The following is a 13,841-nucleotide window of genomic DNA, read 5'->3' on the forward strand; positions in this document are numbered from 1 at the left end:
TGGATAACTGGATGGGAAACAGAAAATACACCCCTGGGATTCTACCCGTGTCCCTGCTGGACAGGGGCTTTGGGTGTTGACTTGTCTAAACATGAGCTAAACTCTTTGCTAGGCTTATAAGGGCCTCAGGGCCAATAGCCTACTAACTTCCTATGATACAGTATACTAATACAATTGTGTGTGTGTGTGTGTGTGTGTGTGTGTGTTTGTGTGTATGTATATATATATATATATATATATGTGTGTATAAATATATATACATATATATATATATATATATATATATATATATATATATATATATATATATATATATATATATATATATATATATATGTATATATGACATATCTGTGAACATGGAATGTACTCTATTTCTTTCAAAGACTAGAATGCTGAGTATTTTTATTGCTGTCTTATTTTTATTGCTTATTTTATATTTCTTTGTATTTTAGGTCTCTGCAGCAGTAAAGGCTGATGTGGAAGAATATTATGTGAAGTACAAAAACTAGTAAGTCTGTCTCACTGTTTGGTTACCCTAAGTCCCGGCCAGTAGTGTTTTCCAGCACTTTGTTTTGTTTTCTTTCATAGATTGCGTTGCGGTTGTCATTGACAGCAACTTTTTCTGTTTAATGTGACTGTAGAGATGTGAGCAATAGTTTTCACATGCTGAGTGTTAAACTAGAGATGGATTTAGGTTTAAAGAAATGATGGAGAGTTTTTATGGGATATGGTTGCAAAGACAGTATTCTAGTGCAAGGTGCAGAACAGCTGTGGTTGTAGCTCTTCTGTAAGTTTATTGAGACCCTTTTTAGAGGGGAAACTGATGGAGTTTGTAACCAGGAATATAATGCAGAATGGTTAACAGCAGGAGTCTTGTCAAAGTGTCTTGGTGGTATTTGTCTTTGTAATGAGGATAGCGTATAGGTATAAGCTCTGTGTGAATTTGGTCCGATTTTAATGGTCTTTGTGCCAGAGTATTGCTAAATAGGTCTATCTGGATTTTGTTAAATAGATAGGCAAGTGAGATATTTATTTGCAGGGCTGCTGACTGCGGACTGTGTAATGGAGTCATTTTGGTTTGGTACATGAATTTGTTCTAGGTCCCATGCTTTCTCTTGTGCTAATTATAGATTTCAGGAAAGAAATGCAGGTGGAGTTTTTTTTTTTAATTTGGAAGCCATTCTAGTTCTACATTGGCAGCAGCTTTCATCAGTAAATTGTGTCGACAAGATAAAACCTACTGAGCGTATAATTTTAGGGTTAGCATGAGCACAAATTCTAAGAAAGGGGAAATGAGACGTGTTGCATCCTAAGCATGTAGGTTGTCTTATCACAGTGGGCCATTTGCAGCCTCTACTCAGGCATAAGATAAATGTGTACAAAACCAGGAAATACAAACATAAAGGCACAAAGGTTCAAGCTACAGACCTCCACCGTGACAAGCAGTTGTATAATTCCAGTGTATACTGTGCGGTCACCATTGCTAACAGTAATTGCATGTATTTTGTTTGCCTGATTCACATGTAAAGAAGTTTATGAATTATTACTTAAGCACTACTTGAAGTTAAAAGCAATTACCACATTATGTATGAAGAAGGCAGTGTCACAGTAGTTGAGGTCATTAAATATAGCTTAGGGTAAAAGGGAGTTGAGCAGCTGAATAGACAGCTTGGCAGATGATTAAGTCTGGATCCGTGTGTGTACTTTAAGCTTTCCGTGATGTTTTTGTAATGTCCTGAGTGATCTTGTAAATCCAGTAAGAGGAACTGTAAGGAGGGAAGATGTGTATACATGCAGCTAAATTTCTGTTAAACATGGGTAATTTTTGTTCATGATGCACTGTAAAATAAATGCTGAAGAGGTTAGAGAACTTAAAAATCTGGGTTCATATACACTGAATTCTTTGTCTGCCAGGCTTTTAAATGTTAGATGTTTCTTTAAAGAAGGATTAGCCCACACCTGTCACTGGATTAAGCAGGTAATCAAACAGTTGAATCTTGTTGATTTATATTGGCACAGAGTATGTTACTTATTTTTGTTTTTACATTTTTTTACCGGAAAGTCCGACTGAAACAAGGTCCATTTACAGCGGAGGTCCGGGGATAAAAGCTCCATAATAACATAATTTCAACAAACAAAAAATCTGTACAGTGGTGTATATACAATCAGAGATGTATCATAAATTAGTTTGTTCTAAGCAGGCTTAGCTTATGCATAGTAGACCCTGGATGTCAGTATTGGTAGAACAAAGCACACATTGAATGATGCTATCAAAAACTGATGGCATGAAGGAGACATCTCAAAGGATAAAAATAATACATTTAGTGTTGGTAGAACAAAGCACACATTGAAAGATGCAGTCAAAAACTGATGCCATTAAGGAGACATCTCACAGGATGAAAATGATTTGAAGTACAGTATATTAGCGATGGTAACCAGTGAAGAGAGGAGGGTGGCAAGATTTGGAAGAAAGCAGGAAAGCATTTATGTGATGCAAGGACAGAGCCATGACTGCAAGAGGTGTGACTTCTTGAAAAGTGAGATGGATGGTGCTGAGGAGATATTTTGGGGGAGGTTATTCCATTCCCTAGCGATGGTGTGAGAGAAAAGACCTTTCCCTGCAGTATTATTGGCTTTGGATATGCAGAGCAGGGTTTTGTTGGATGAGCGTAGAGGATGATTTGCTGAATATTGGTTTAGTAGTTGATTAGGACTGGGGTTTTGTGGGGGTTCCTTATTATGTTGAAGGTGAGTACTAGTTGGTGATAACTAATTAGCTGAGGGAGTTCTAACCACCTTAGTTGCTTTAGGGCAAGACAGTGATGACTTCTAAAAGTGGAGTTATTGGTGAATTTTGCAATTTTATAGTAACATGATTCTAGTTTGTCTAGGTCTGTTTTCCTGATATGAATTAGGATTGGTGATGCATACATTAGGGTAGAAAAGAGGTGGGTTTGGGCTAAGGAGATTTGTGCTTGGTCTGATAGGAACTGTTTGTTTTTGTATAAAGTTCCTAATTTTTTATGTACCTTTGTAATGGTTTGCAAGATATGGACATCAAAGTTAAGATCCTTATCTATTTCAACCCAGAGGAGCTTAGTATGGGGAGAGGGAGAGATTGTGTTGCCGTTTTTGGAGATGATAGTGAAGGAAGGAGGTGTGGTTTTGGATTTATTGGGGGTAAAAAGGTGTAATTTGGTCTTATTGGGGTTTAAGATAAGTTGGATATCAGTAATCCATTGTTCTGCGGAGCAGGAGGAGTCTTGGGTAAGCCTTTGAAGAGTGGTTATGGATGGGTCTGAGCAGATTAGTGTAGAGTCATCTGCGTACTGTATCAGTGATGCATGCAGGGTGGAGGTATGAAGTTTGTTAGTGAAATGGTGAATAGTAGAGAATCCAGTATTGATCCTTGAGGAACGCCTATAGAGGTTGGTAGTAGAGGTGATAGTATACCTTGCCATTTGACTGACTGTTTTCTATCAGAGAGAGAGTTTTTGAACCAGGAAATAATGGAGGGGGGCGAAGGACATTGTGGATAAAGAGTGTGAGTAGGTTATGGGAGACCATGTAAAATGCTTTTGATAGATCTAAGAATATGGCTGATACGAAGTTGTTATTGTTTCTTAGTTGGTTAACCTGATTGGTAAAGGAGAGAAGAGCAGTCATTGTACTGTGGTTTGGGCGGAAGCCATGCTGTGTGGGGGAGAGGAGATTATGTGAGGTTAAGAAGTGCATTACCTGGGTGTGAATACATTTCTCCAGAAGCTTGGAAAGGGGGGAATAGGATAGCAATTGGTTGGTAGTTTGATAGTTCATAGGAGTTGCCGCCTTTGTGAAGGGGAATAATATATGACACTTTCCATAGTTGGGGTATGTAAACTTCTTGTATAGAGCGGTTTATAAGAATTGAGACAGGGTAGGATAGCGACTGTGCAGCTAATTGTAGGAAATTAGTGGGTAGACCACCTGCTGCGAGAGTGGTGGGTTTTAGTTTTGAGAGTAGTTTTCTAACTGTGGAGGTTGGTACAGGTGAGAGTTTAAAGGTGGGTATGTTTGATCTATATTTGGGGTGAATTTAGAGTTATTGTTGGATAGCTTAATAGATAATGAGAGGATAGATTCTGTGAAGTGATGGCTAAATTGAGAAGCTCTGCTGTCATTATCAGAATTGGTGTTGGGAGCTGGGGTGGTAGTTTTGCCAGGTTTTAGAAGGGCATTGATAGCCTGCCAGAAGTTTTGGGGGGTTTTGGAATATTTGTTTTGGATGTCTATGAAGTAGTTTTGTTTATCCATTTTTGTTTGTTTTTTGGCCTGATTCCGAAGTTGTTGATATTTGTGTCTTTCTTGGATAGTGTTATTCTTTTTCCAGTTCTTCCAGGCATTGTCTCTGGCTTTTAGTAAGACTTTTGTTGTCCTATTTAGCCAAGGGGCATAGTTAACTTTAGTTCTAAGTTTCTTGATGGGAACTAGTATATTTAGAACATTCATAAAAGTAGTATTGAAAAACTCAACCGCTTGATCTAATGGTAGAGTTTTTAGTGGGTTCCAGTCACATTGCTGTAACATGCTGTTAAGAGTCTGAGGATTTACCTTGTGCTCATCTCTAGTTTCCTTGAACAGTATGGGTTTGGGTATGTTTACTTGTTTACGAAGGAGGAAAGTGAGGTAGTGGTCACTCGGTGCATCAGGTAAGCAGCCCAGATGATAATTTTCTGTGGGGAGATTAACTAATGTCCAGTCGAGAATGGAGGTTCTTTTCAATTTTTTTGTCAATTCTGGTGGGTTCTTGGATTAATTGTGAGAATCTGAATATGGGTAGAGGTGAAGTAACCTTTGACACATAAGGTTATAGCCATTTTCAGTAAAAGTCTCTTTGGCTAAGACTGTTTCATGGGGGCAGGTTTCTCTCCGAGTGGTTACCAGTACTGTGTAGACAGCTGTCTTTATTTTCTAGGAACTTTTCGTTAGGGTTTTGTTTTCCAGCAGCAGATAAATACTGAATTACTTTATTCTTATTTTTCACTATTTTCAACATGGTAGATACCAGGAGAGAAACGGGTGCCTCCTGATTTTTAAGCTTTTTTGCTTAGAGTGAGGTCAAACTATTTGTGTGCAAAGATTTTTGAAAGAATGTTTAAAGGTAATATATCCCATGAAACAAAGTGGGTGTTCACAATCTTGCAGTTGTTTCCCTGAGCAAAGCTTAAAAAATTATCATTCTTTCTTTTTTGAGTGCTAGAAGCTGCTGCTTCTCATTCTGTGAAAGTAAAATGAACTTTATTCACCAGATTAATTTGAATGAACTTAATAACCACTGTCTTGGTGTCTTTGTTTTTTCCTTTTTTTTACTTTTGGGGCAGAAGATGCTTAGATTGAAGTAAGGATAGTCTGTATTAAACTTTTTTGTTTCAGAGTCATTATGTAGTGCTTTTTGAACTTTGATAATGATTCTTAGCTGCCATTATGTTCTTTATGATGTGTGCTTTTAACTGAACAGAAGTAAATATGCTCATAGTTTTAGAGAGGAAGTTTCTGTTTGAATTCCTTTATGCAGGCTTTTCAGGTTTTCATGTTGGCAGTGTTCATCATAAAAGTAATTTATTTTTATTTTTTTTTTAAGAATGTATTTACCCTGCTCCTTTGAGTTATCAGAAATTTGCTACTGTTTGTTTTAAAGTGAAACATTACTTTTTGGGGGTTTAAAACTTGGTTTTCTGTCAGGAAGACCCCCCCCACGGTAAGGGAAATATCACAACTATTAACAGACAGGATTGCGAGTGAATTTGAAGGTTTAGAGGAGCAAGATGAGTAAGACACCCCCCCTAAGTTTTAACAGTAGTGGGTTTTTTTTATAGTGTCTCATCACTTTCTTTGGACTATGTTTACTGTTTCTGTTAAGAAAGGCAGATGTTTTACAGACTAACTGGGGCTCTGAGGCTTGTCCTTCATTTTATCACATCAGTAAAAATCCATCTTTACTGAGAGCTCATGTGCATTAAAGGAAATGTCTAACATCAAGGACTCTTATTGATCAGGTTAGGTATTACTTTTCTACCAGTTCTGCACTTTAGCAGAAAAATGTTGTGTTTGGGTTCAGACAGTCTGTGCACTTCTGATTCATACCATGAGTTAGTGCACTGGATGTCCAAGTGTAGTTGTCCTTGGAGACTACTACTACTTTTTGCCATTACATAATTCATGTCACAGTATTAGCTGACATCAGTAAGTCCTAGGTTCAAGTGCACAGACGTCATAACAAATGACCACGTGACCTTCATATTGCCAGTCAAGACTCCAGTCAGTGTTGCTTGTGCTGTCTCTGGCAAGAATGGAAGTATGATGACTGCTACCGATGCCGTAGAGGCAAAGCATATACATGGCAAAAAATATTTGGCCTAGCATAGGCAGAATCCTCAGTGTCTGAAGACTTCCTTTAGAAATCTCGCTCCATCTTGAAGCCTTTATTTAATGATTGGGGTATCCTTTTTTTTTTCTCCCTTTAGCCTTTTCTGCTGTAGAAGTAAATTCTGGAAAGCCCTATTTCTTGTAACTGTTACCACTGCTATATAACGTATAGACGTCTAAGCTGGCATTTTTGAGAAGCTTATTGGATACTCTTTAAGGACTGGGTCTCCTAGATAACCAGGCATTATTTTCTCTTGTCCTTAGTGCTAACTTATAAACTGTGCCGGCATTGTGGCTTGTGGGTGAAAAATATTGAATTGCTTGTGCCTGACTCAGCTTCACCAAGAGCTGCTTTTGCTAAAACGTCTAAAATGTTTTAAAAGTACATTGAGTTGAAAATCTGAATGCAGCAGTTTTGTAAGTGTTAAACATTTCAGCGGTTTGCTTCCACTGCTGTTGCTTTGCCATTAAGTACACAGTGTTTGTAGGCACAGTACTTAGAAACTGCCTAGAGAAATGGCACATTGAATTCCATTCTGGCATTCTGAAAAGAACAGTAAATGTAAACAAGTTGTACTAATATTTATCTTTTGGCCACAATGTTGGCAAATTAGCATTAGAAATCGGTACGTGTCGCATCCTATTTTATGCCCATCTGCAGTTGTGGTTCTTCATGAGGGTTAGTCAAGATCAGTCATTCTGCCTGTTGGGTGACTTGAACAAATTTTTGGTTCACATTCTGGATTGTTGGGGTGGAGTGAAAGAGGATGTGGTGGTCTTTTTTTTTCCACGCAGGACTTTGGCTGAGGGCTGCTTTGCCTGCAACCATTTGGTCCTTGCATTCCACTGGGATTAGACTGGACATTTCCAGGTTAGTTGAGAGCACTGTGGCTCATACATTTCCATTTAGGAAGCATTTTCGGCCCATTTGTTCCCTTAGAGGTGCGATTCTAGTGGTAGGAAGAGGGCTAGCATTACTGGCCCTATGTGAGGGCCTACCCACCCCAGTAGAGCACTCCCTTCTCTTTGGGACTCCTTGATCATTCCTGTTTGTTGCTGTGTTGAGAACTTGGCCACACTGAGTCTTCTGGTTCGTGCATATGCACAAAGGCAGCAGCTGCTCCCTAGGCCTATGTTCCATAGGTGCAATGCTCTTACTAGGTGTCACCCAAGTGATGAACCAGAGACCCCTTCCCCGACAGGCAGACTAACAGCAGCTACTCATTGCCATCCTCCCCTGTTGGCCCCTACAGGTGCCTGAGTTGCTAATCAATCTGTGGTCACCTAAGCTGTATTCATGACTTTACCCTTCTATGCCATGGAATTGTCGTAGGCATGTGTTTCTTGAGCATTATTTTGTGATGTAAAGCTGCATTTGGTTACACACACTTCATCGCTTTTGATGCTGGTAGGGAAAAGGAGCTAGTGGCCATCCAGATCATGTCCTAATGGCTGGCCAACTGTATTTTCTGCTACTAAACCCCTCTCCCCCCCCTTTAGACTTAATTTTTTTTCCTGAATAAACATTTAGTTTATTAAAGAACACCAGCAAACTTAAAAACTGTAATACATGTTGAATAAACAACTCTAACAACAACACTAACAGTAATCGGTAAATAAAACTTATCTGATTATGGTTCATCTGGGGTGCTTTATGACAGCCAGACACTATCATACTAGCTCCTCATCATACTCTTCTGTATTGTAAGAATTTAGGAGTTAATTGCTTGCAGTGGTTTGTGTGAAGTGTTTCAGTGAGTTGTGTTTTGATCAGGAATCTTTTTTTTTTTTATAAAATTTTATAACATTTCTGAAGGACACTCCGAAGTAATTTCTCTGTGTTTGTGGTATATGTATAAAATGGCAGTGAAATGATTTCTGATGAAATTACACATAGTAGCTTGTGTAAACTAGTTTTAATATTTTGTTACTGTAGTTCATATCTACACTGTGAATGGGCGACAGAAGAGCAGCTTTTGAAGGACAGACGGATACAGCAGAAAATAAAACGCTTCAAGATCAAACAGGCACAAAGAGCCCATTTTTTTGCTGATGTAAGTATAGTATTCTGAATATGTGCTTGTCTAATGCACAGATGTCAGTAGGTCATGTTGTTATTTTGTCAAGTTTGATTTTGGCACAAGTCTACATAGGGGAAGCTGTTGCTTTGTCACTTTAGAATTATTTCTTCACATACACTTGCATTTCCTGTATTCTTGTCCTAGAACATTTTAAACTGCCCTTTGCAGGAATAAGTATTTTTAAATTCCAGCATCTTCCAAATGAGTCTGTCATGGCAGACCAAATTTTAATATAAAACAAGGCTACTCCATTAAATCGCATTTCAAATGTCAATTTTAAATGTTATTTTTATATTAAAAGTAGTAGCCATTTCCATTTCTGTTGTAAAATAGGATCTGTTCTAATGCAGAGCTGCTGGTGATATTGTCATTTGGATACACAATACTTCTCCATTTGTGCTGTAATATACAATCTGTTCTAATGCAGAGCTGCTGGTGACTGTCATTTGGATACACAATACTTTCTTCCTTCTTGGCAAACTTGGAAGGTGTTTTTTAATGGTCACTTCCATTAATTGTCACAAAACAGGAAGGATTATTAACCACTGATAGGGGCTGTGTCTATAGGGTCTGGCGTACCAATCTACCCTGTCAAGGTGCCTTTCACTAATTAGTTTATTGTACTGTGTTGAGCTTTCACTCAAGGGCACATGCACCACGATGGCTCAAGCAGAATCATCTCTGTACCAGAAATAAGAGGCAGGCTGGGCCCATGTCTTCCCATGTCTTCCCATGTCTTTATAGAAGCTTGCACAGATGTTCATTATTGGATCAGTGTTGCAGTAGTCAAAGCAATATGGGACCTCCTGCCAAGGCTTGGACCAGCAAACCAGCTTCCAAAGCTTTGGGTTACCTTCCAACTTCCTTAGCCACTTTACACCTTGAGGAGAACAGTACAAAAACTTTCTCAGCGTGAGGATGTCCTTCATGGATGCATCTGCAGTCATAACAACTGGGTTGTCCTGTCGTCAGGCAGCCCTTCAGTCGGCCGGATTCCAAAGTCCGGGTCCGGCTTCGGCTGATGTCGCACTCCACCCGATGTCATCTCTGTTGGTCTTCGGGTATAAAAGCATCAGCCGACGCCATTTTCCCCAGTCTTTCTTGCGCGTGGCCCAAGCAGAAGCTGTTCGCAAGTGCCGGTCGGTCGGATCCAGAGATTACTTCTACCGAATACTACTTGAAGACTTCTAAAGCTAAGTACCCGTTGGGACTCTTTCTTGCCTCAGCCGATGTCAGAAAAAGTTAACAATTGTTTAACCTGTGGGAAACAAATACCTCATAAAGATTTCCACTCTTACTGTCTGCCTTGTTTAGGCCCAGCCCACGGCATAGCAGCCTGTTCGGCCTGTGCTTCTTTCAACCGGAGACCGCTTAGGCGTCGGTCGGAGTTTGCAGAACAGTTTTTCGGTTCTGATTTTGCGTACATTATGCCGTCGGATCCTCCGACTACCCAATCTACCAAAAAACGCAAAGATAAAGACCGACACTCGCGGTCCGCGGTTTCGGGCGAAACCATGGTTAAGCAAACGCGAGTGTCTCGGTTTGGCGAAACCGAGAAAACTGATCTAAGTACAGCTGAACCTATTCCTACAACTGAGGCCCCTGCTACAACTCTTGAATCGACCTCAGAAATTTTACCCACTACGGTGGTTGACTTATCAGACACCATCCCCTTGGATGTCTCTACCCCAGCACGTGGTGCTGCTAGGCCTCCAGCAGCCATGTCCATTAAGGCCTTCGCCAGGGCTAAAGCAGCCAAGACTACTAAAACAGTGCCTGTTAAACCCCCCACATCCAGGCCCTCTTCTAGTTCCCAAATGCTTTCTTTGGCAGAAGACTTAATTTCTTTAATCAGAGGATCTCAATCTCACCCAGATAGGGCCTCTCAGCCCCAGAGAAGAGACCTAGGGCAGAGCCCCCTGAGCCAGTGTCCTCTGATGAATCTGCTGATGAATCAGACATAACTGACCAGCCAGAGGCTCCCTTCTCCAATTTTGAAGATTCTGATGCTGAAGAATCCATTCCAGCTGCTTCCCCACCAGAAGAATTCTCCTTTGGGAAACCTTGCATGCCATGCGAGAACAGTTCCAATGGCAGCAACAGGATTTTTCAGACTCCAGAAAAAGACTTAGGACCTTTCTGCACCTCCCACAGCATAGGCCCTTAGCTATACCTCCTGTTCTCTCTGTGGTGGATGATGCTTTCAATGATGTTTGCTCCGCTCCAGATTCTTTAACCCCAGCCCCTGCCAAACCAGACAGATTTTACAGGGTGCCAGATACTCATCACCACCTTTACAAGGCCCCACTTGCAGACCCAGAAACTATATCCCAGGGTCCCAAGGCAGTAGCTGCGACCATAGCTAAAAACCCTACTCCTTCTGAAAGGGAAGCAAGGTCATTAGACAGATGGGGTAAAAGGTCTACACTTCAGCTACTCTCTCACCTAGAGCTTTAAACTGTCAGTTTCACATGATACAATACCAAGAGTTTATGCTTGATCAGTTAACTAAAAACTAACCACTGATGAATCTCTTGATAAGAAATATGTATTAGAGATGGTAAATAACATACAACAGGTTAGCAACCATTCCTTAAAATGTGGCTATGATGCACTGGAGGCTTCATTTAGATCAGCCATGACAGGCACAGTGATAAGAAGGCATGCATGGCTAAAGGAACAAGCTTTACCGGATCATGTTAAAAGCTAAGCTGCTAGATGCTCCTATGGACAAGACAAGTTTGTTTGGTACACCTGCCCAGCAGGTTATGAAGAAAATGGAAGAAAAGGCAAAATCTGTTCAAACTGTTAAAGATTTCTTGCAGGTTCAACCCCAATGTTTAGCAGGAACTGGCCTGCCAAAATTGGTCCTTTCCTGACTCCACAAAATTTCAAAGGGGCAGGAATAGGCGTTCCAGAGGCAGAAACCAATCCAGAGGAGGTGCCTACAGAGGACGACAGTGGCAAGGTAACAACAGAGGCACAGACACAGCCACTGCCACTACATCAGCACAACCACAGTGACTTAACCCTAAATCCGCCTACCAGGGAACAAATAGCAGCTCCTCTAGGCGGAAAGTTAACCTTATTTTCAAGGAACTGGCACTGCATAACAAAAGACAAGTGGATTTTACAAACCATAGATCAAGGTTACCGGTTTCACTTCCACACTTTACCAGTCAAAAGAGGAATGCCAAATCTACCTCCAAATCAAAAAACAGAGGCTCTACGCCAGATAATGGAGTTAGCAAACATGAGAGCTGTGGAAAGAGTGCCAACAGCAGAGCAAGGAAAGGGGTTCTATTCCAGACTATTCCTAGTTCCAAGAAAGGAAAAAGTTGGAGACCAATTCTCGACCTGTCCACCTTAAATACATACATCATTGTCCCAAAATTCAAAATGCTGACCCTACAGCAGCTTCTTCCCATGCTGGGCAAGGAGTCTTGGCTGGTAACTCTAGATCTCAAGGAGGCATACCTGCACGTCCCCATTCGACCAATCTGCAGAAGATACCTCAGATTTCTTGCAGGATCAGAGCACTATCAATTCTCAGCATTGCCCTTTGGCTTATCTACTGCCCAGAGTATTCACAAAATGCCTGGCATCAGTAATCGCCATTGCAGACTACAGGGAATTCAAATTTACCCATACCTGGACGACTGCCTGCTACAAGGGACAACAAAAGCAAGCTGACAACAGATTTACAAAGGGTCATTTACTTGCTACAAGCACTGGGATACACAGTCAATTTACAAAAGTCAAGGCTGATACCATCCCAAACAAGGACATTCTTGGCCGCGGAATTGGACACAGTAAAACAAATGGCATTCCTGACTACAGAAAAACGAAAAGAACTTCCTCTTTACTTCTTGGCACTAACAAAACTGAACAAGTTAACAGCAAGAAAAGTACTGCAGGCCTTGGGCTTCATGGCATCATGCATAATCTTGGCTCCATTTGCCAGACTACATATGAGAAAACTACAGTGGTACCTAAAGAATTTATGGTCCCAACACAGACACAGTCTAGAAACAGAAATCCCACTAATTCCATGCTTAAAACAGGAGTTCCTATGGTGGGCTCAGGCATGCCAGTCAAACCCAGGCCTACCCTTTCGCAGATGTCAAGCAAGCCAGACCATCACAACAGACGCTTCAGACCTAGGATGGGGGCCCACATGCTGGACAAATGCGTGCAAGGATTGTGGACACAGGATCAACTTCACCTGCACATCAACCTAAAAGAAATGCTGGCAGTAAAACTGGCAATCCAAAAGTTCAAACCATTTCTCAAGGAGGGCCAGTTGATGATAAGGACAGACAACACCACAGTCATGTGGTACATCAACAAACAGGGAGGCACTCATTCATACGCCCTATGCAGAATGACCTTGGAGCTGTGGACCCTGGCACTCAGCTACAACATCCAGTTACAGGCAATATTTGTACCGGGAAAGACAATAGTCTAGCAGACATATTAAGCAGAACCACTTGGCATGCCCACGAATGGAAGCTGCACCCGGACATCTTCAAGACCATCTCAAAGAAATGGGGAATGCCACAGATAGACCTATTCGCATCACCTCTCAATCACCAGCTCAAAAAATTCTGCACAAGGACATTCCACCCACTAGCATGGAAAGTGGATTCGCTCTCCTTCAGCTGGAAAGGCCTAACAGCATATGCATTCCCACCTCTTCCTTTGATACACAAGGTACTACTGAAAATCAAGGAAGAACGTCCAAGGATAATCCTGATAGCTCCGAACTGGCCAAGACAACACTGGTACCCACTACTGAGGAGCATGTCTCGGTACAATATGGGGTCAATAGCCCTGATGCCTTTGATGTTAACTCAGAACAACTACAGCATCATACATCCAAACCTAAAAACGTTGCAACTAACTGCATGGAACATCACATAGCAGCAGCTAATCCAGAACTTTCCCAAAGAGTAAAAGACATTATTCTTGAAGCACGCAGACCTTCAACAAGAAGGAACTATGCTGGAAAATGGAAAAGGTTTGTCATTTGGAGTACAGAAAGAGGAAAAGATGTGTCAAACATAGATATGCCTAACATTCTGGAGTATCTGGCGAACTTCTTCATTCAGGCCTGTCCTACTCCTCCATCAAGATACATGCATCAGCTATTTCAGCAGAATACAGCTTTGATCCACCTGTTTTTCGCACCCTTTGCTCAGGCAGTTCCTCAGAGGAATCAAGAATGTAAAACCTCCAAGGAAACCACCATTACCAGCTTGGGATTTGAACTTTGTGCTAGAAAAATTGACACTATCACCCTTTGAACCAGCAGCAACAGCAGACCTACAACACCTGTCATTGAAAACTGCT

At 41.0% G+C, this 13,841-nt stretch overlaps 1 protein-coding gene across 1 annotated transcript in view; it reads left to right on the forward strand.

Annotated features, from left to right (window-relative positions):
• Nucleotides 1–13,841, forward strand: part of CHD9 (chromodomain helicase DNA binding protein 9) — a 2,842,495-nt gene that overhangs the window by 1,048,067 nt on the left and 1,780,587 nt on the right. Inside the window, exons 7-8 of the mRNA XM_044082017.1 lie at nt 456–511; nt 8,345–8,462. Of these exons, the coding sequence (XP_043937952.1) occupies nt 456–511; nt 8,345–8,462 (174 nt within the window). The remainder of the gene's footprint in view (nt 1–455; nt 512–8,344; nt 8,463–13,841) is intronic.

The sequence above is a fragment of the Protopterus annectens genome, chromosome 8.part1 (assembly GCF_019279795.1).
Source record: "Protopterus annectens isolate FY-2018-M chromosome 8.part1, PAN1.0, whole genome shotgun sequence".
NCBI lineage: Eukaryota > Metazoa > Chordata > Ceratodontiformes > Protopteridae > Protopterus > Protopterus annectens.